Genomic DNA, 23,474 nt, shown 5'->3' with positions numbered 1-23,474 from the left:
AGTGAAATATGAACTTGCAAACTAGATATGGTAACAAAAGTTCTGGCAGAATGTACTTAATTTAAGAGTAAATCCAGTCATTCATAAAATAGAAGTATTGGGAAGTGTCCAGACACACAAAAAAGAACGAAAGTTTTGCTAGCTTTCGGGTGAATCCACTGATAAAATTAAGTGTTCACACATGCGCATGCACCAATTCCTTACCTTCAACTTGGCCTCATGTTCTACAGATCCCTCCCCAAGAACACAAACCTCTCAACAGAAGTAGAAACAGCTATTCTCAACCTCAAGGCAGACTTTAAGTTAATCATCATCCCTGTGTACAAAGGCTCCACCATTGTCACGATGACTCTCAATGATATCTGCAAGAAGTTTTCCATGAGCTCTTTGACTCCTCCACCTACAAACTCTGCTGTAGTGATCCCCTCCCAGAAGTCCAACATAACCTCCAGTCCTTACTCAAATCCTTTAGCCCATCCCAGAATAATCCCCTCAGTCCATCTCCCTTCCTCCTCAACAACCTTCTGTAATGGATTCAGTTCATTGATGATATTGTCATGATCTAGACCTAGGGCCAAGACATTTTCTCCTCATTCCTCCACAGCCACAACATCTTGTCTCTCATTTGGTTCTCTTCCCACTAGTGTGACACCTTTCTGGATGTTGATGTCCACCTCTCTGTCCATATCAAGCCCACTAATCACCAACAATACCTGCATTTTGTCAGCTGTCACCCTTCAGTACTAAAAATCACTCTCTTTAGCTTTGTCATATATGGATTGCTGATCTGCAGTGATGAGGATTGTCTTGCCCAGTACATTGAAGGTCTCACAAAGATCTTCGCAGAGTGGCATTGTTCCCCAAACCTAGTCTGCAATCAAATTTTCCTCACCATATCCTCATACACCACTAACCCTCCCACCAACCCCAATAATCAGCTGCAAAGGAGTGTCCCCCTCATCACCCAATATCGTCCCAGACTGGAGGAACTGAACTGGTCCTTTTTGTATTGACTACCTACCATCATGCCATGAAAAGAGGGACATCCTAGTAAAGGTTCTTCCCACTCTCCCTAAAGTGGTATTATGTCACCCACCCAACATACACAACATCCTGGTCCATCCCTGTACCACTCCCAACCCCTTGCCAGGGTTCACACCACTTTGGAAGACCCAGGTGCAAGACTGCCGAATTCACCCACCCAGCACATCCTGCTCTAGTCCCAACATACACTTACACTATCCCACATAGCTGGGACAGATACCAGCTTTGCTGCAATTTCTGCACAGAATTTTATGTGGGCATGACCACCAATCAACTGTCCACCAGAATGAATGGCCACTGCCAAGCTGTGGCCAGGAGCAGAATTGATCATCTTGTGGTGGAACACAACATGCCGAAGTTCAGTGCCTGCTTCACAAACCTTGCCATCTGGATCCTTTCATCCCCCCCCTCCCCCCCCCCCTCCCCAGATAACACAGATGGGAATTATCTCTGTAATACACCCTTCACTCTCATAATCTTCTTGATATCAAGGTCTGCCAATCCACTGCACTCCCATCCTGCGCCTACCTCTGCCCTGTCCTGCCCTGCCCTGCCCTGCCCTGCCCTGCCCCCTCCTCTCAATCCACACCTCCATGTCATCAAGCGCCAAACACACTCAACAGATCTTGTGCCTGTACACCTGCTGCCTCTCCCTCCCACATTCCTATCCCACCCAACCAATGCCTCCCTCTGCACCACCAGCTACTCCTTGCAACCACCATCTCTTGCTTTCCACCTCTTTCTCCCTCTGCCAACCCCACCTGACACAACCCCTCACCCTAGTCCATCCGCAGAACTGCAGCCCCTGCATTCTGTGTTCAACCAGTACAGTGTACCACCCAGGGAGCTCACGGCTCTTTTGTGAGTTTGTGCGTGGCGCACACAGGCCTCCAAGCTGTTGCAGCCCTTTCCTCCTTCCCGGGCTGCATTTCTTTCCTCCTGCCCCTCCCTCCCCGTCCTCATTCCTTCCCCACTGCCCCCTCCTTCCCATCTCTCAGTGTTCTGATTTATGTCGACCTGGGCATCCAACTGGTTCCCTTTATTCCTTGCAAGTTTGTTCCTCTTGCTTATTCTCTTTCATCCTTTTTGCTGTTTTGATCCTCCCTTGGTGTTTGACCTCCACTTCTAAATTTTCTGTTTTTGGTGTGGGTATTTTGGGGAAGAACTCCCTCCCTAGCATCTATAGTGTGGATTACTCTTCCCCCCCTTCCTCCCCTGCTGCAGCTTCCCCTCCACTCCAGTAGGTCACCAGCTTGTGTAGCCAGTCCATGTGATGGGGCAGTTATGTACCCATATGGTGGAGACCCCTGACAACACATGGATCACACTGCTGATACCTGAGCTATTCCCTGCCTGTGTATGCCAAGGAGTGGTTGCTTTTCATCCAGGAACATCGGAACTCCTGGCAACAGCCGTTGCTCCAGAGGGCGATTGTTGTGGCTGGATGATGCTCATGGAGATAGCCCTTGATTGCAGTGGGTGGTATCAGGGTGGATGCTTGGTGCATGAAGGGTATCAAGCTGCCTGTATCTGGCCATTCTCAAACGGCCATCTTTTCAAGTGGTCATTGAATGTTGATTAATATGAGCTTGCAGCCTTCCCTTCCCTTCCCTTCCCTGGCTATACACTGGGTGGAGGGTCAGGCTTGTCATCCTGAAATGAAACACTTTCCCTGTTATCTGATTTCCACCAGGACATTCACTGCCACAAAGCCGTTGTTTTTTGTGGAGAATATTGAGGACAAGTTTGGCAAAGTGGAGTCTCTCAGTAAGCTACAGTCAGGCTCCCTGTTGATCAAAGTTTTTTTTCTCTCCCAATCTGCAGCCCTTCATGCGTATGACAGCATTAGTGACGTCCCATTGTCTATTACCACTCACCAGTCTCTGAATATGGTCCATGGAATGATTTTTAATTGGGATGTCATCCTGCAAACTGATGAGGAACTCCGGGCTAATTTGGAGCGGCACAGTGTTCATTTTGTTAGACATTTGCAGGAGGGTCGTAAAGACAACCACACTGATTCCAGTGCCTTTATTCTGGCTTTTGAGGGGGGATACTCTCCCAGAGAATGTCAAGGTTACTTGTTACCGATGCAATGTGAAGCCGCACGTCCCACCACTCATGAGGTGCTTTCGGTGCTTGCATTTTGGGCATATGTCTTCCCACTGTATGGTGGACCGTCTGTGTGGTAAAAAATATGACCGCCTCCACCCAGTGTCGATTTCTTCTACTTTTGCCTTTGTTGCATCCTTTCCCCCTCCTACCTCATCCTTACCCCAGCACTGTTCCCCTCTCAGTTTCCCATCTCCTGTGGTTCCCACACCCTCCCCTCTGGGTGCCACTCCCTGGGTGAAAGAAGTGCCCCCTTCTTCGGTGCCCACTAATGATGGGGCTCCCCCCAGGACCTCTCCCCCTTGCAGTCTCTCAGGCCAGAGGCCTTCTCCTACAACTCGGTCATGGGACACACTGTCTATGAAAGAGGAGAAGGAGAAGAAGTAGTAGTAGTAGTAGTAGTAGTAGTAGTAGTAGTAGTAGTAATCCCAGGGCAAACTCCCACCCCCATCCCCAGTGCTCCGGCTGTGCCATCTCCCCCTTCGCTATCTGAGTTGGACATCTTATTTATGGCTGTCACTCCATCCTTATCAGTGACGACCCCTGACCCGGTGACATGACCTCACCTCGGCTTCTTTATGTCTGAACTGAACTCTAATCATACGGTAATCCATTGGAATTGCATTGGATATTACCGTCACCTACTGGAAATGCAACAACTCGTTTCCTCTTATTCTGCGTTCTGCCTTGCTCTTCAAGAAATGCACTTTCATGATGACTGCTCTTCAACGTTTTGTGATTATCGGGTGTTCTGTCAGAACTAGGCCAGTGCCAGAATATCTGGAGGTGTCTGCACTTTGGTTTGCACAGATATCATCTGTGACTGGATCTCCCTTCGTTCCAACGTGGAAGCAATTGCGGTACAAGTGTGAACGACCACAGAAATCACCATGTGCAATATCTACCTCTCTCCGGGTAGGCCACTTCCTTATGTTGACCTGCCTACCTTAACACAGCAACTTCCACCCCTGTACCACCTCCTCAGGGACTTCAATGCACACCTACCCCTGTGAGGGGAGTGGCACTTCGATGGGTAGCGATCTCCTAGTTGACCAACTTATTACAGACTTTGATTTGTCTCTCCTCTGATGGTTCCCCTACCCATTACAGTGCCGCTCATGGCACCTTTTATGATATTAATCTCACAATCTCCTCTTCTGCTCTTGTGGCTTCCCTACATTGGTCACCTCATGAAGGTCTTTGTGACACTGACAAATTTCTGGTGATACTCTGTCCCCTGTCGTCACCTGGCTGACAGGCTGCCATGTTAGGCATTCCACAGAGCCAATTGACCTTTATGTGTGTCTGCTGTTCATTTCTACACCTATCTCTCATACTGCATTGATATAGTCGTGCAAGATATCTCTGCCACTCTTCTTTATGCTGCTGGCACTGCTATCCCTCTATCCACAGGCCCCTCATCGTCGACTGGTCCCGTGGTGACCAACGCCATAGCAGTCACTATCCAGGACTGCCAATGGGCACTGCAATGATTTAAACGGTACCCTTCACAGACCAAACTCATTGGTTTCAAGCATGTCTGTGCTAAGGCTCGCTACCTTATTACACAGAGTAAAAAGGAATGCTGGGAGCACCATGTTTCCTCCCTGAGGATGTATGCCTATTCATTGTAGGTTTGGTCCGAGCTCTGTAGCCTCCTGGGCTACATCAAATGTTCAGAGCCTTATCCTATAGAGTGCTCCGTGTACTGATACATCGGTCCTTGCAGAACACCTTGTGACCCAATTTGCGAAAGCATCGGCCTCCTGCTACCTTTTTCAAGCAGAAACGACAAGTTGAAGAAATCTCCCTCTGTTTCAACCCCCATCATTCGAATCCTATAATGAACCATTTACTGAATGGAAATTCTTGCAGGCTCTTGCCTCTTTGTGTGACACGGCCCCACGCTCAGATTCCATCCAACCAGATTATCCAACAGTTGGACATCACCCAGAGGCAACATCAACTCAGGGTCTTAATTCACATTTGGCTCACAGGTGCCTTCCCCTAGCAATGGCGAGACAGTATAGTTATTCCCGTCCTTAAGCTTGGGAAGAACACAACGTCTCTTGACAGCTACCACCCAATTAATCTGGCCAACATACTTTTTAAACTGCTTGATAGGATGGTTAGCTTCCACAATTACGTTGGGCACTCGAATCACAGGGCAAAGTCCCCATATCAGTGCGGCTACCATGAAGGATGATCCCCAACTGACCATTTACTCAGATTGGAAACAGCAATCCAACAGGCTTTTTCTAACTGCTGGCACCTTGTCACGGTCTTCTTTGACCTACATAAGGCATACGACAGGAGTTGGTGCCATCGCATTTTAGTTACCCTCCATGACAGGGGCTTTCACAGCCCCCTTCAGATTTTTATCCATGAGTTTTTATCCCTCTGGCTCTTCCAGGTTTGAGTTGGCACTGCACTCAGCCCCCCTAAGATCCAGGAGAATGGTATCCCACAGGGTTCTGTATTAAGTGTCTCACTCTTCTTCACTGCCATCAATGGACTTGTAACCTCTGTTAGGCCTCTGGTTACCTTAGCGTTGTATGTCGACAGATTTTTGAATCTGGTGCAGCTCCCACTCATTAGCATCCGCTGAATGCCAATTCCAAGGCGCCATCCGACAGGCCTTTTCATGAACACTCCCCCTTGGATTCCAGTTTTCTCCCTCCACAATGTGAGCTTTGCATTTTTGCCATTGACCACAGACACTCCAGTCCAGAACTTAATTTAGGCAACTAGCCCTTAGGTGCTTTACACAGTCCTGTTTCTTGGACCTTATTTTTGATAAAAAGATGACATGGCAGCCCAATTCACCACCTGAAGACTACCTGCATGCAGAAGCTTAACACTGTCTGTCTCCTGGCCCACATATCTTGGTGTGCAAACCATGCTATTCTTCTCCAACTTTACCATGCTCAGGTTTTCTCCAGACTATATTGTGGTTGTCAGGTTTATGGCTTGGTGGGTTCTTGCCCTCTGAAAGTACTTGACCCTGTTCATCATTATGGGGTGCGTCTGGCTATCGGTGCCTTTCGCACTAGTCCTGTTAACAGTCTCCTTGCAGAAGAGGGTATTTATCATCTACAAATGTGATGGAGTCAACTCCTGGTTTCTTATGCAATCTCCATTCAATGATTCCCCACCATCCCGTGCACCCCATCCAATCAATGGAATGTGCCCTGTGTATTTCCTCTCACTCCCCCATTGGGTGGGGCCTCGACCACAGATTAGGACCAACCTATTCCAGGATCCTAAGGCCTCCGTTGCACTTGTGATATTTTGGCATCTTGTACATTCCAGCCTTGAAGAGTTCTGTCTTATACACCGATCATTCTAAAATAATAGCTAAGGCGGGATACACTCTCTCATTTCCTACTAGCATGGAACACCATTTACTGCCATGATCATGCAGTGTGTCCACAGCAGAGCTGCTAGCCCTTAACAGGACCCTCCATTTTGTTACTCAGGCCTCCCTCCACAGTGTTTTAATATGTATCAACTCAATGAGCAACTTGCAGGTTATAAAGTGATGCTACTCTCATCACCATTTGGTCACTGCTGTCCATGAGCTTCTCTCTGCCCTTGGCTGTGTTGCCTGCTCAGTTGTCTTTCTCTGGGTCCCAAGTCATGTGGGCATCCCAGGGAACAAACTGGCTGAGTCTGGCTACAGAGGCAGATACTTACCCCCATTCCCTTTCTACATCTACATCTACATTCATACTCCGCAAGCCACCCAACGGTGTGTGGCGGAGGGCACTTTACGTGCCACTGTCATTACCTCCCTTTCCTGTTCCAGTCGCGTATGGTTCGCGGGAAGAACGACTGTCTGAAAGCCTCCGTGCGCACTCTAATCTCTCTAATTTTACATTCGTGATCTCCTCGGGAGGTATAAGTAGGGGGAAGCAATATACTCGATACCTCATCCAGAAACGCACCCTCTCGAACCCTGGCGAGCAAGCTACACCGCGATGCAGAGCGCCTCTCTTGCAGAGTCTGCCACTTGAGTTTATTAAACATCTCCGTAACGCTATCACGGTTACCAAATAACCCTGTGACGAAACGCGCCGCTCTTCTTTGGATCTTCTCTATCTCCTCCGTCAACCCGATCTGGTACGGATCCCACACTGATGAGCAATACTCAAGTATAGGTCGAACGAGTGTTTTGTAAGCCACCTCCTTTGTTGCTGGACTACATTTTCTAAGCACTCTCCCAATGAATCTCAACCTGGTACCCGCCTTACCAACAATTAATTTTATATGATCATTCCACTTCAAATCGTCCCGCACGCATACTCCCAGATATTTTACAGAAGTAACTGCTACCAGTGTTTGTTCCGCTATCATATAATCATACAATAAAGGATCCTTCTTTCTATGTATTCGCAATACATTACATTTGTCTATGTTTAGGGACAGTTGCCACTCCCTGCACCAAGTGCCTATCCGCTGCAGATCTTCCTGCATTTCGCTACAATTTTCTAATGCTGCAACTTCTCTGTATACTACAGCATCATCCGCGAAAAGCCGCATGGATCTTCCGACACTATCTACTAGGTCATTTATATATATTGTGAAAAGCAATGGTCCCATAACACTCCCCTGTGGCACGCCAGAGGTTACCTTAACGTCTGTAGACGTCTCTCCATTGATAACAACATGCTGTGTTCTGTTTGCTAAAAAATCTTCAATCCAGCCACACAGCTGGTCTGATATTCCGTAGGCTCTTACTTTGTTTATCAGGCGACAGTGCGGAACTGTATCGAACGCCTTCCGGAAGTCAAGAAAAATAGCATCTACCTGGGAGCCTGTATATAATATTTTCTGGGTCTCATGAACAAATAACGCGAGTTGGGTCTCACACGATCGCTGTTTCCGGAATCCATGTTGATTCCTACATAGTAGATTCTGGGTTTCCAAAAACGACATGATACTCGAGCAAAAAACGTGTTCTAAAATTCTACAACAGATCGACGTCAGAGATATAGGTCTATAGTTTTGCGCATCTGCTCGACGACCCTTCTTGAAGACTGGGACTACCTGTGCTCTTTTCCAATCATTTGGAACCCTCCGTTCCTCTAGAGACTTGCGGTACACGGCTGTTAGAAGGGGGGCAAGTTCTTTCGCGTACTCTGTGTAGAATCGAATTGGTATCCCGTCAGGTCCAGTGGACTTTCCTCTGTTGAGTGATTCCAGTTGCTTTTCTATTCCTTGGACACTTATTTCGATGTCAGCCATTTTCTCGTTTGTGCGAGGATTTAGAGAAGGAACTGCAGTGCGGTCTTCCTCTGTGAAACAGCTTTGGAAAAAGGTGTTTAGTATTTCAGCTTTACGCGTGTCATCCTCTGTTTCAATGCCATCATCATCCCAGAGTGTCTGGATATGCTGTTTCGAGCCACTTACTGATTTAACCTAAGACCAGAACTTCCTAGGATTTTCTGTCAAGTCGGTACATAGAATTTTACTTTCGAATTCACTGAACGCTTCTCGCAAGCCCTCCTTACGCTATTTTGACATCGCTTAGCTTCTGTTTGTCTGAGAGGTTTTGGCTGCGTTTAAACTTGGAGTGAAGCTCTCTTTGCTTTCGCAGTAGTTTCCTAACTTTGTTGTTGTACCACGGTGGGTTTTTCCCGTCCCTCACAGTTTTACTCGGCACGTACCTGTCTAAAACGCATTTTACGATTGCCTTGAACTTTTTCCATAAACACTCAACATTGTCAGTGTCGGAACAGAAATTTTCGTTTTGATCTGTTTGGTGGTCTGAAATCTGCCTTCTATTACTCTTGCTAAACAGATAAACCTTCCTCCCTTTTTTTATATTCCTATTAACTTCCATATTCAGGGATGCTACAACGGCTTTATGATCACTGATTCCCTGTTCTGCACTTACAGAGTCGAAAAGTTCGGGTCTGTTTGTTATCAGTAGGTCCAAGATGTTATCTCCACGAGTCGGTTCTCTGTTTAATTGCTCGAGGTAATTTTCGGATAGTGCACTCAGTATAATGTCACTCGATGCTCTGTCCCTACCACCCGTCCTAAACATCTGAGTGTCCCAGTCTATATCTGGTAAATTGAAATCTCCACCTAAGACTATAACATGCTGAGGAAATTTATGCGAAATGTATTCCAAATTTTCTCTCAGTTGTTCTGCCACTAACACTGCTGAGTCGGGAGGTCGGTAAAAGGAGCCAATTATTAACCCAGCTCGGTTGTTGAGTGTAACCTCCACCCATAATAATTCACAGGAACTATCCACTTCTACTTCACTACAGGATAAACTACTACTAACAGCGACAAACACTCCACCACCGGTTGCATGCAATCTATCCTTCCTAAACACCGTCTGTACCTCTGTAAAAATTTCGGCAGAATTTATCTCTGGCTTAAGCCAGCTCTCTGTACCTATAACGATTTCAGCTTCGGTGCTTTCTATCAGCGCTTGATGTTCCGGTACTTTACCAACGCAGCTTCGACAGTTTACAATTACAATACCGATTGCTGCTTGATCCCCGCATGTCCTGACTTTGCTCCGCACCCTTAGAGGCTGTTGCCCTTTCTGTACTTGCCCGAGGCCATCTAACCTAAAAAACCGCCCAGTCCACGCCACACAACCCCTGCTACCCGTGTAGCTGCTTGCTGCGTGTAGTGGACTCCTGACCTATCCAGCGGAACCCGAAACCCCACCACCCTATGGCGCAAGTCGAGGAATCTGCAGCCCACATGGTCGCAGAACCGTCTCAGCCTCTGATTCAGACCCTCCACTCGGCTCTGTACCAAAGGTCCGCAGTCAGTCCTGTCGACGATGCTGCAGATGGTGAGCTCTGCTTTTATCCCGCTAGCGAGACTGGCAGTCTTCACCAAATCAGATAGCCGTCGGAAGCCAGAGAGGATTTCCTCCGATCCATAGCGACACACATCATTGGTGCCGACATGAGCGACCACCTGCAGATGGGTGCACCCTGTACCCTTCATAGCATCCGGAAGGACCCTTTCCACATCTGGAATGACTCCCCCCGGTATGCACACGGAGTGCACATTGGTTTTCTTCCCCTCTCTTGCTGCCATTTCTCTAAGGGCCCCATTACGCGCCTGACGTTGGAGCTCCCAACTACCAGTAAGCCCACCCTCTGCGACCGCCCGGATCTTGCAGACTGAGGGGCAACCTCTGGAACAGGACAAGCAGCCATGTCAGGCCGAAGATCAGTATCAGCCTGAGACAGAACCTGAAACCGGTTCGTCAGACAAACTGGAGAGGCCTTCCGTTCAGCCCTCCGGAATGTCTTTCGCCCCCTGCCACACCTTGAGACTACCTCCCACTCTACCACAGGTGAGGGATCAGCCTCAATGCGGGCAGTATCCCGGGCAACCACAGTCATAGTCCGATCGGGGGATGCGTGGGACGAGCTGGCCGTCCCCGACAAACCCCCATCCGGACACCCACAGTGATGCCCATTGGCAACAGCCTCAAGCTGTGTGACCGAAGCCAACACTGCCTGAAGCTGGGAGCGAAGGGATGCCAACTCAGCCTGCATCCGAACACAGCAGTTGCAGTCCCTATCCATGCTAAAAACTGTTTTGCAAAGAACGTCTGAACTAATCTACAGAGAGCGCAAACAAATCGACAAAATTTAAACGGTTATTAAAATACAAGATTGCCTAGTAAATGCAGTAATGCTGCTACTAACGCACTGCTGACACACTGCTCGGCAGCGGAAGGAGACTACGCGATTTTACACTATTCAGGTACTAAAACGCGATGCTACAACTCACAAATACTATAATACGCCCGAAATTTATGTATCAAACAATGCAAGTACAAAAACACGCAAAGAAATTAAGAATTAAACTGATTCCAGATGCAGATATGTGAATCCACATCAAATCTTTCTTTGCCCAAAAGTGGAATGACATCTGGTGTGCTACTGCTCTCAGTAATAAACTCCGCACAATCAAGAAGACTACTGCAGTTCGGTGCTTTTATTTCAACTCCTCTTGGAAGGAGTCCACTGTCTTATGCCGTGTATGTGTTGATCATATCAGGCTCATCCATTGTTTTCTCTTGCGTAACAAACCACCTCCACAATGCGGGTGTGGAGCCAGGCTGACATTGTCCCATATACTGGTGGAATGACCCTTCTTTTGGCCCTTCGTACTAAGTATAGCCTTCCAAATCTCTTCTCTTTAATATTAGCGGACAATTCATGGATGGTTGAACTGCTCTTCAGTTTCCTACATGAAAATTGTTTTTATTTTCAGATGTAATGTTTTGCTTTACTCCTGGAGCAAGGGCAGTGGGTTGTGATTGGGTCCCTCTTCGTTTTTTTCTGGTCTAGGACCACGACCACTTCCCTGTGCAAAGACTCCTCTTTTATCTCTCTGTTTTTCCAGTGTTTAGATTTTGCCTACCTTTTTATGCCTTCTACTGTGTTTTAACTTCCTCATTTTATAGCTTGACCCCTCTGACTGGATCTGTCCACTTTCAGCAGACCCTTTCTCTTACGCAAGTAACTTTGTAATCCCAGGACTGATGACCTCACTGTTTAGTCCCATATATACCCCCCCCCCCCCAAAAAAAAAAAAATCTGTTAACCAACCAATCAGCACAATATACCCTCTATATTCAATGATATGGTGATCAACTGTGGTCCTGAAAAGGACCAAGATGATGATTCTAGTGTGAAAGGATCAGCTGCCAGAGAAATCTGATGCCCAGGGTATGCCTGATTGCAAGTCTTATCTTGGTCGGAAATCGTTGCAATCTTCATGGAGCTCCTTGCATGGACCCTTTCATGTATGCAGCAAATCAAGAAATTTGGCCCAGCAACAAGAAAATGAATCCTGCAGCTTTTCAACAACTGCATGAACCAGTGCCAAATACCAAAGATCTGGTGAAAGAACAGGGTGATAGCTCTTCTGAAACCTGGAAAGGAAGCAAATCATCCCAAGAATTTCAAACCAGTTAGCCTTTTGGGTGACCTTTATAAACTGTTTGAACGTATGATTCTGAATAGAATCCTACCAGTAATAGATCCTATTCTCGTACCTGAACAAGCAGGACTTTGACCAAACAGAAGCTGCACAAGGCAACTTTTGAATCACACTCAGTTTATAGAGGACAGCTTTGAAACCTGACAAGTAATGGGCGTGGTCTTTGTTGATCTCATAGCAGCATATAATACTGTCCATCATTGGTTACTCCATGCAAAATTATACAGTATGATCAAGAATGCCCACCTCGTTAGACAAATCAGCACCCTCCTCCAAAACCACAGGTTTTTTGTTGAATTTCACGGACAGCACGGTTGCTGGAGAGCACAGAAAAATGATTTTCCTCGGGGAATCATCTTGGCTCCACTTCTCTTCAACATTTGTACCAATGCCCAGCCATTGACCCCAGGCACAAGGAGATTCCTATATGCAAATGACCTAGCTTTTGCTACACAGAGCTCGTGCTTTGAAACAGTGGAAAGAAACTTGACAACTGCATTAGAACACTGTCAAGCTACTACAGTTGGAATCAACTCGGACAAAGTCTTCAAAGACACAAGTGTGTGCTTTTCATTTAAGGAACAGGAAAGCTAATTGTGTGCTACATATTGAATGGTCAGGCATCGAACTCCAGTATCATCATGTCCCTAAATACTTCGGAGTCACTCTTGACAGAACTCTGACATTCAAAACTCACTGCAAGAATACCAAAATGTGAAATCTCCACTTGAAACAACCTAATTTGCAAACACAAACTATTCGCTTTTCTGCAATGGCACTGTGCTTTTCTACTGCCGAATATGCTTTCCCAGTCTGGTACAGGTCATCTCATGCCAGACAAGTAGACATTGCTCTCAGTGAAACCTGCAGGTTGATCACAGGTTGCGTAAGGCCTACCCCAACTGATAAACTCTACTACCTGGCTGGAATAGTGCAACCATGGGTACGCAGAGCAGTGGCTGCCAACAAGGAGAGACTGCAAGTGGAACAGAACAGTGCCCATCCACTGCACGGACATAATCCACCACAGCAATGGCTGAGCTCGCGAAAGAGCTTCCCGAGGACATCCGAGAATCTCACCATTTCACCAGAGAAGACAAGGCTGGAGTTATGGAAGAAGTCTACGCCTCACCTGCACGGGTGGATGCCAGAAGTTGAAGAACTACCACCTGGACACAGTAAAAGCTGGCTGGTGTGGAAATCTTTAAACAGATTATGATCAGGAGTTGGACGATCCAGAGACAACCTGAAGAAATGGGGCTTCATAACAGAAGATATATCTTCTTATTGTGGGCAAGGACAAACCACAAGCAACAAGCCACATGCTTCAGTGCCCCTTGTCTCCTACATCCTGCATGAAGAATGATCTCCTGCAAGCGCTTTGGAGGTTGCAAAGTGCTGGGCACATAAAAAAGCACAATATAGTTGCACAGAGGTGTGTGTGTGTGTGTGTGTGTGTGTGTGTGTGTGTGTGTGTGTGTGTGGAGGGAGGCGGGGGGGGGGGGACACATGCTAGCGCTCCTGGATTATGTATGGACTTTCAAACTACTTATTCTTGAACATATTCTGCGTTATCATATTCTAGACTTTGAGTTAGAGTTAAGATCCAGATTGTGATATACAATTACATATTAGAATTTCACTGGTCGAGTCATCGTATCTTTCTGACAGCTCTGATAGCATGCTATATATCCAGAGTGCCTGACAGGGTTGGATGTAAAAGATCATCTTAATTAATGTGTACGGTGTTCCATTTTACACTAACTGTACATAGGTCAACTGTAGAATGTCGTGCATCACTGAAATCACTTGTGACTGTATCGTATTTCACACTGCAATGCTGGAGAATGTTCTTAACTGTTGAATACTGTCAAATCCATTGTGCAGTTTTGTCATGCTTCCCATCCCCTTGATGGCTTAAATTTTCCTCTTACTTTTCACATGTTTCAGTTTTAGATGAAAGTGTGTTATAGCATTTTTAATATTTAATATCCTTGGTGAGCAATAGTGATGTAAAGACCAGCTTGCCCATACCATAACTGTTTGTCATATCTCAACTCAGGACTTTCTAACTTTCAAAGATAGTATATATTTCACCAACTGGGGTGATTAGAAATGCTAGATTCTGTTTTCAGTTGTCTTTCAGCAAATAGTAATCTTTGGGTAGGTCCTGTATTACTAGATACCGAGCAATTTTGCTGGGTAATATTTCATTCGAAAACAAAAGATTTACTGAGTGGAATTTTTGTTGTGCTATCAGCGTGTTTAGCATATTTGATCAATAATTACTTTGTGCCAGATATGCTCTAGGTAGAGATCCAGAGATGAACTTTGTAAAATTCAACACTAAAAATATACATTGTGCCTAGTTTTCTGTTCTTATCAAAATCTTGTACACAATTAATATAAGGAAAGGGGAAAAGGGAATAGACAGTTGGGCACAATATAATTTGTGTGCATAGTCTGTCTTATGTATGAGATTTTTTAGTCATTTAGTTAGTGGTTTCGCTATGGAAATGGTATAGTTAAATATTTGTTCTTGTTTTTTTCTTCTTCCATTTCAAGGAGTGATCATTGGTCTGTTTCATAACCAGAAGAATTGAACAAAACTTTTGTGTCTGTCTTTTCATTGGCTGTCTATACCTCATTTTCCAGTTTGGCTGAAATTGAATGCTTGTCGTGGCAGGTGTCTGGGTGGCAGCCTTTTGATATGGTCATATTTTTTTTAAAAAAAATCTCTTCTGTCCTTGTTTTTATGCCTAGTTGCTATCTTGTATCTCCACTCCACACTTTGTCGCTTAGCATTAGTCCAATAAGTGACCCCAGATATCTGATATCAGATGCTCCAGTTCTTGGTTCAGCTTTCATTCTTAGGATCCAGTTTTAACTACCATAAATAAGAGCAGGCTTAGCCACCACATTGTGCAGTCTTAGAATTCTCCCTTTCCTCATAGTTCCACCAAGATACAACCATTTATTACCATTATATTTCTGTATATTTTGGACCACATCTGAATTAGTTTTGTATACTGAGATTGCAGTCTCGACATATTTAAGTGAATTTACCTGTTTTATTATTTTATTGTATACCACTAATTTTTGTTCTTGTCTCTTTCCCTCCGATACTATTACTTTCATTTTCTTTGCGTATATAACCATATGATAAGTTTGTAACATATTATTCAATTTAAACCTGTTTTCTTGTAAAGCACTTTCACTATCTTCTAGGATGTGGGTAGACAACATTTTATCCTACTGTCCGCTTTTGTGTATCTGTTAGTGGTAAAATTTTCTAACCACCGACCAGTTTCACAGTAATGGTGATTTATAAAGTAGGGAAGTAAATTTACTTTATAAAATTTGTACATCATAGTTGCAGCAGGTTAAAGCAAATAACAGTAATTACTTACTAAATACTTTGTCAAAAATTTATGAAAACCTAAAGAAAATATTTCTAACCCACCATGATGATGATGATGATGATGATGATGATGATAACAGAAACACCCAGTTCCTCGGCAGAGAAAATCCACAACCCAGCCGGGAATTGAACCCGAGACCCTGTGATCCAGAGGCAGAGACCACCCACCATAAAAGGTGGAGCGCCCACTAGTGGCCAGTAGGGACCAGACTGACTACCACTGTTGTAGGGGAATGCGGTCATCTGCAAATAAAATAATGTTAATAAATTTCATCCTTCCAGATCTGTCTTCTTAAGCATTTTAAAAGTCCTTTCTTCAGGAACTTTGTTGATATCAGTGGCTTGTTGACCTCTCTTCTCCTTTTCATCAGTTGTTTCAAAACAAGTCTTGCATCTGCACAGGACTCACCTTTACGAAAGCCGCACAGTTCCTCTCACAAAAATGTTTGTTATTGCCTGGAGTTTCCTTTTAGTGATGGATGATTAGGTTTAGTAAGCAGCATTTAAAATGGATGTATCCCTGTAATTTGAACATTCTTTTTTTATGTTCTTTTTTGTAATATATTTTCTTATAATTCTTGGTACCTTCCATTCCTCTGGAATCTTTTGCAAGTAACAAATATCTTTCAACAACTGCACTGATAACTTTTTCCATTTAATACTGGCATATTTGATAAGTTCCAGATTTATTCCACCTGTACCTGTAGCCTTTCTGTTCCTGGCCTCCTCCAAACTACTTCCCAAATCTGTCATTGTGATTGCATTGTGTTCTTCAACATTCAGGGCATTGGTATAGGAGAGCTCATCTTCCTTGACTAATAGCTGATTGTAATAGTGCAACAGTTCCTTTCCTGGTAGTATTTATATATTAAATTGATAATTGTCTACCATTAGTTCTACACAGTTTGACAGAGTGCAGTGGCACTGTGATAAAGGGACTAGTCTCGTTTGGGAAGAGAGCAGTTCAAACCCCCACCCGGCCATCTAGATTTTTATTTTCCATGGATTCCTGAAAATGCTTTCAGTAAATGTCAGGATGGTTAAACATGATAAATTTGAAGGACATTTTTCTGCTCAGGCTGTGTTTCAAATTATTTTATTTGCACTACTAATTTCAGACACTGCCCATTCTCAAGTGCTTCTGTAGTAACAGATGTGGATACAGTGTCTTCATTTCATACACTCTTTCCTCAACAATGGCAAAAGCTTGTGCACCATTTCAGTTACTGCATTATTTGAATGTCTTTAAATATTAAAAAATTTCTTTCAGTACACACACATTATTAGAGACTGCATTCAGTGAGAAAGATAGGTGACTGAAGACCACATTGTGAAAATCTCAGATAAATTTGTTTGAATTTAAATAAATGAAGTGCTGATTTTGAGTTAACGTATTGTGTATTAAATTTAAGTTATATTTAACATAGATTTTTACCACCTATATTCATGCCAAAATATTCAGATGTGTTATTTTTACAATTGTGTTTGTAGGAAATATCAAGATATAGAACCAGATGAAGAAATGATGGCAGTAATTAGCGGCATGGAGGAAGAAATTGAAAGACAGCTCGATGCAAAAGCTGCAAAATCACATTTGACAGCAACAAATGTCAAAAATATTCTGAAGGTAAGCTGCCAGTGTCTTCAGCCCTCGCCACTGAATGAAGGTCTTTTAACTTGTGAGCATTAGAAGAAGAAGAAGGCTAACATCATCATTTGTGGTGTACATTGTGATTGCCATTAGATTTTAGAAAGATAGTTATAAAGTCATGGGTGCCTTATTTCTAATATATCAGCTTCTTTGCTTCTCTGTTCTGACACCACATGTGACATTATGGGTTGTTCATCGCTATGAATTGTGGAACTACTGTGTGTGGTTAATAAGTACTGACATCATTTTCCAAATTTTTGTGAAAGTAATGTAGTCTAGAATAGTATTCCATCTGAGCAACAATAATATCCTCAATACATTGCAATATGGGTCTCAGAAGAGTTGCTCTACTGAGAATGCTATTTACATATTTATTCACCAAATTTATGAACATTAAACATTAAAAAAGCACCATTTGGTATTTTACGTAATTTACATAAGGCATTTGATTGTGAATTACTATTCCCCTAGATAAACTGAGATTTAATGGCATTGATGGCACAGACAACACTTGGATAATGTCATATGTAACCAAAAGAACGCAGGCAGTTGCACTCAATAATTCAACCAGTGTCAGAAGGGAGGTATTTCTGATTGGGAGAAATTGCTTCTTGGGTCCACTATTATGCCTCATTTGACATCTGTTCAAGGAGTTACTGCTTCACAGTGTAGACCTTTTTATTCCACCATGAAGTTTGCTGTAAATAACCCACTATAGTTCAAAAGGAACGAAAATGCACAAAATTACAGTACCCGAAGAAAAATAATATTTATTGTTCCACATTAACCTGTTAAGATGTTGACTTTTCTTTCTACAAATTATGTTCAAAAAATTGTATTTTGTGTTACTGGAAAAGTCCTATAATGAATGGCATAATTTATAGACAGGTGAAGATAACTTTTGACACTCAAAATAATGAGTTACAAGTTTTTGAAGATCACAATTGATAAAATCCTGAGTATATTCTCGCATTGAACTTTGACTAAAGTATTCTGAAACTTACAAGGAACCACTTGAGTGCAAGGACACAGAAGGTCACTGGTATTTACAGCATTTGATGCCCCACATATTGCCTACCTTGCAACCACAATATTGGCTACTAATGGCAACAGGGGGCAGGACTGGAGATATTAAATGGTGCGCCCAGCATGAGGCTACAGAGCAGCAGTTGAACTGCTTAGTTGGTGAGTAACTCACAACACTGCTACACTGCTAGTAGTGTGGATACAAATCAGAGCAATGGCAGTGATAAACAAAGCAAACATTGCAGTATGTCTACAACCTCACGTGCCAAAGTTGACATTTTGTTAGAAAAAAACTGAAGGAATTTCACAGAATGAGAAAGAAGTGGCAGATGAAATATTAGTGTTTCTGCAAGATGAGTCAGTGGAATGGGTGGCATTGTATGTGCTCAACTGTGGACAATGTACATGAGGAGTACATTGGTGACAATACATGCTTAACAAGTGAAAGTGATATTGAAACAGGTGTCGATCTATGTAGTTCATCATCATTGTTGGACAGGGAGCTACAAATCCCATCTTCAGTGAAACATAGTAATGGACAATCATCATCAAAGGAGAGGGTACTAAACATAATAATGTACAAGGAAAATCATCTGCAGCATAGTAAAACAACAATTGTGAACTGATTCTGAATAAATCTGCAGCAGTATGACATTGTAGAGCCTAAGAAAAACCACAGGTGCACTTTTTACAGAAACAGGTGTTCCCCCCCCCCAAAGGATGCTCAGTTGCAAAAACTAGTGTTTTCTTGTTTCAAGGATGTCAATACATTTTACAGGTTGTGCATGATAGTGACTTACCATGGTATGCACATCAAATTTCACACGACATACGTTACATTGATTTCAAGGGAAGCAGTGGATGGTTGTATATCTTGAAACAGAGTGTCAACTTGATGATGCACGGCAAACTGTGGAATCAGCCCAAATGTTTGTAGATGAGATAAACAAACGTACCCCATCGTTCAGTAAGGAATTTGTTTTCAACACTGACCAGTCAGAATTTGAAGAGGAAATGCATATGAAAGGAACCCTGGAAATTAAAGGTATCAAGAGAGTTTTACCAGGAGCAGCCAACATCAATTCCTTAATGCCTTTGTATACCATTATGCTGACTGTTAATCTGGATGGTAAATTTGCTGGAAAGTACTTATAGTGCTGCAAGACGTTGGAGCTGCTATGCCCTCTATCATCCTTTCTCGTGTGCATAATCTTTCAAGGGCAGTAGGGAATATTTACATAACAACAAGCAACAGTAGGAAAATGTGCATAAGAGAACTAAATCATGGTATGAGCACTGCTATTGGCCAGTAGCTATCAAAATAACTTGCTTTTGTTTGATTCCTGGTCTGCGTGTAAAAATCTTACTCCTTTGGAGCAAACTATTCCTTCTGAAAAGTGGGACATTGCAGCTCATAGCACCTGTGTCTGCAGGTACGCCTTAAAGAACAGCCGGTTTCATGGTAAGCAGCTTGGACGACAGTCAGAAAGGTAACATATATGGAAAACAAGTGACATCTGATATACATCTCCACTGTACACATGGGAGAAAGTAATAATTCCAAAACAGACAGGACATGACAGCAATGATCTTGCATGTAAGAGCACATGACGATGGCAATTTTCCGAAATGGGCTCATTGTGAAGGAGATAAAATATAAAAAAACTTACATAGCAGTGTAGTTGGCTATTATTAATAAATAATCATGTCATTAAAAGACATATTTTGCACTGCGGGCCCCAAAGAAAAGAAAAAGGATATGAGAGGGGTTTTATTTGTGAAAGGTCTGTTCTTAAGTTGCCTGAGTATACTCAAGATTTTAAGTTCTGGCAAAACAGTAAAAATGAGAAGGCATGACTTTCATAAGGGGTTAATGTTATTTTTAGCATGAAAAGGGGTACACTATGCTGCCATCAACATTTTTGATCACTTACACAATGATATAAAATGTCTGATAAACAGCTATCTTCCAAATTGAAAACAAATCGAAAAAATTTGTACTTGATGACTACTTTTGTTTCCTAGAAGAATTTTTATATTTGTAATGTGTAATAAGTGGTGGGTAGGAAGAGCCATATTTACGTATGAATGTGATGCGAATGTACAATGACTAATTCCACATCATTATGATTAGTTGTACAAATGATCTACAGAACATGAAACTGGCTAACTAACTAACTAACTGTAGTGTGAAGTGATACTTCCATTTAAAATGTGTTGTATTGCATGGTTAAGAGGGTTATGTATCTCTTCACACATCTTTAAACTTTTGTGCAGTTTTGTGAGATTAGCAAAGTAAGCCTCGAAAGTCTTTCTGTCTTAATGATGTGACAGTGCAGGTAATTATGATGTACATCAAACCCTATTATTTTTTGGTGTTATTCACAATGCGTTAATCTCAGGTCTTAGGGAATGAACATACAAGGTATCCAAAACCTTCAGCGTCAAAATTACACATATTGTAGAAAGCCCTAAGGAACCGATGGTTGGAAATTAATGTTTGTGAATTACAGCTTATAACACTAACCCATTGTGATTATTCAGATAGACTACTACTGGTCTCAGTGCATAGATTACAACAGTGCATTTAAGATCCTGCCAATCAGTTCTTTACTAACGTTTCGTACAATGATTTTATGTAACACAATAGGAAGAAATCCATAGTAATGAGATACAATTTCATACTGGCCATAGGTCACGATGTCTGCTTAGAGTCCAGTAATTGAGGGTGTCTGTTATTTAGGTGCTCATGGTCATTGTGGCTTGTGAACTGAGATGGTCATGGCATAAGGGGGTTACGTCACTGACATGACTGTTGCAGCAGTTGAAAACACTATCACAGAGGTTTCTTCTGTGAATAATGCATGGTGTAGTAAGTAACCACTGCTATACTGTACTGGTTAATATAATGGCAAAACCGCTCAGGTTCCAAAGTCATATGGCCTTATTGATGTATGAAATACTCCTTGAAATGTCGCCGGGGCTGGATGCTGGTGTGGGATCTGGAGGTTCCTGCATTGACCAGGCACATTTCTAGAAGTGGAGGCACCCCAGCAGGATGAAGGAGAGTCGCTGATTCAATTGTCAATGGAGCCGGATCAACTTTCACGAGTGTCTCCTGCAGCTCGCAGGACTGACTAAGTGGCGATCCACAGAGAGAGGCCTGGGAATTGAGAGCTACAACATGGCTGTGACATTGTATATGGTGGGCTCCTCAGTGGGTGAGACAATTTATAAGGATGCTGCAGCCAGAGCTGCTAGCTATGCCTGCACAGCATGGTGCCATTGTTGCAAGTGGAGGTAGATGACGTGCCGAAAGTGAGAGAAGGAATGCATGAAGACTAACCCTGTGTACCTCAGGAAAGGACTCGTGAGGTTGGCATGAACTTGATCTTACTGCTGTGTTAGTGCTGGCATTGCTGAGAATGATGGGAGCAAGGCTAGTTGGTGTGCCTGGCAACAGCACATTGTCACACCACCCATGCAACGTCATTGTCCATACAAGGTCAGTAGATATAATGTGGTGCCAGTCACTTCATCTTAAAAATCCCCCACAGTTACTGAGACATGAGCTGAAGCACCTGACACAGCAGAGAGAATTGTTACCACCACTTTACACCTGTCGTCAGGAGCACAATAACATGCTTAGTTGGTGCTGCCAGTGGTGCAGGTGGTGATTGGGGGGGGGGGGGGAGTTGGGATATGGGAGCAAATGCAGGTGGATCTGTACCAGAGAGTTTGGGAGACCAAAGGCCAACCCACCAAGCAGATTGTAGGGCCCGTTGAAGAAGTGGATCACACCGACTTACTGTAGAGTCATCGCAATGCTTTATAGGGAACTAATTGAGCAATTGTTTGAGGTGGCTGTATAACTGAATACAGACTGTTCCATCGCAGTCAGATATAAGCCTCAGACCTGCCAGCAAACAAGGTAGCACTAACTAACTCTGTGTTGGAATGCTGTGTGGAAATGCGATGATAATGCTCTTTAACCTGAGGTCCAAAAAGTGACAAGATGAAATTTGCGACCATGCAAAATATTGTGAAATTTATGAAATAAAAAATGATGACGAGTGGGTCTTTTTGGATCTGAGAGGAATGCTTCTAAGCCAGAATAAGTGTGTTTGACATAAATCTTATTGGCATCTCCATTCCACACTTTAGCTTTTGAGACAGAGAAGCCCCCTGATGACATGGGGATGTGTCTGTGGCTAACATCAGTGACAACTGCAGCTGGTAAGATAAGATGCAGGAGACTGGCTGGAGGGGTAATTTTAACTTCTGAAAAGTACAGTTGCACTCTGTGGGCCATTGAAAAGTAGTCCTTTTTTATGGAGACGATTGATCAGGTGAGCTATGGAGGCTGCCTGTGGAATAAATTTTGCATAGTAACTTATTTTTCGTAGAAGCATTCAAAGGCCCTTAAAGGATTTAGTCACAGACACCTCCTGAATTACCTCCACATATCCTGTGGTGGAGTGAAGCTCTCTTCTCTGAGCATTTAATCTAAATAAGTGACTTAGGTCCGAAAAAAAGCGTATCCAGAAAAGTCACTGGTAGGTCTTTTCTGTGCAAGGGCCACAAAAAGCAGGCAGCGATTGTGCATATGTTTATCTGTTGTATGAGGTGTGATCAGAATATCAACATAATTTACACAATACAGAATTCTGCCAATAGTTTGTCCAAGAAAATTCTGGAATAAGGCAGGGGCACTTGCCACGACAAAGGGCAACATGTTATGTTGCTATAGTCTGAATGCCATGGTAAAGACTAGGATCTTCTTAAGTCTTTGTCAAGAGGCACCTGAAAATACACCTCTGTGAGGTCAGTTTCGGAGAATAGTCTACCTCTCTGAAAGCTTAGAAAAGAGTCATGTGAATAAGGCAAAAGATTAGCATGAGCATTAATGGTATGCTGTCTTCACACAATTGAAGACAGCTCCCATGTTTCCTGACAACCACTAATGGAGAAGGCCAATGGCTCTAGGAAATGGAGGACAGAGCTTGTTAGTCTGTCCATTTCATTTCATACTTGGTGGCCAACAGAATCAAACAGGCTTTACAAAATCTCACACTTGGAGACAATTTTAAGACAATGTGAGCCTGAAAGTCAATTGCTCTCATCAAACCAGGTTGAAACACTGGAGCAGATTGCTTACAAAACATGTCAGTGGCAGCACAAGATACTGACAAGCTGTGGTTGCAAACTGCACATACAATGAAA

At 43.4% G+C, this 23,474-nt stretch overlaps 1 protein-coding gene across 2 annotated transcripts in view; it reads left to right on the top strand.

Moving 5' to 3' along the window:
- Positions 1–23,474, top strand: part of LOC126259694 (GON-4-like protein) — a 208,485-nt gene that overhangs the window by 15,208 nt on the left and 169,803 nt on the right. For both annotated transcript variants that reach the window (XM_049956656.1, XM_049956657.1), the window contains exon 2: positions 17,066–17,201. In XM_049956656.1, coding sequence (XP_049812613.1) covers positions 17,066–17,201 — 136 coding nt within the window. The remainder of the gene's footprint in view (positions 1–17,065; positions 17,202–23,474) is intronic.

The sequence above is a fragment of the Schistocerca nitens genome, chromosome 5 (assembly GCF_023898315.1).
Source record: "Schistocerca nitens isolate TAMUIC-IGC-003100 chromosome 5, iqSchNite1.1, whole genome shotgun sequence".
Classification (NCBI taxonomy): domain Eukaryota; kingdom Metazoa; phylum Arthropoda; class Insecta; order Orthoptera; family Acrididae; genus Schistocerca; species Schistocerca nitens.
This window is presented reverse-complemented; position numbering and strand designations above follow the sequence as displayed.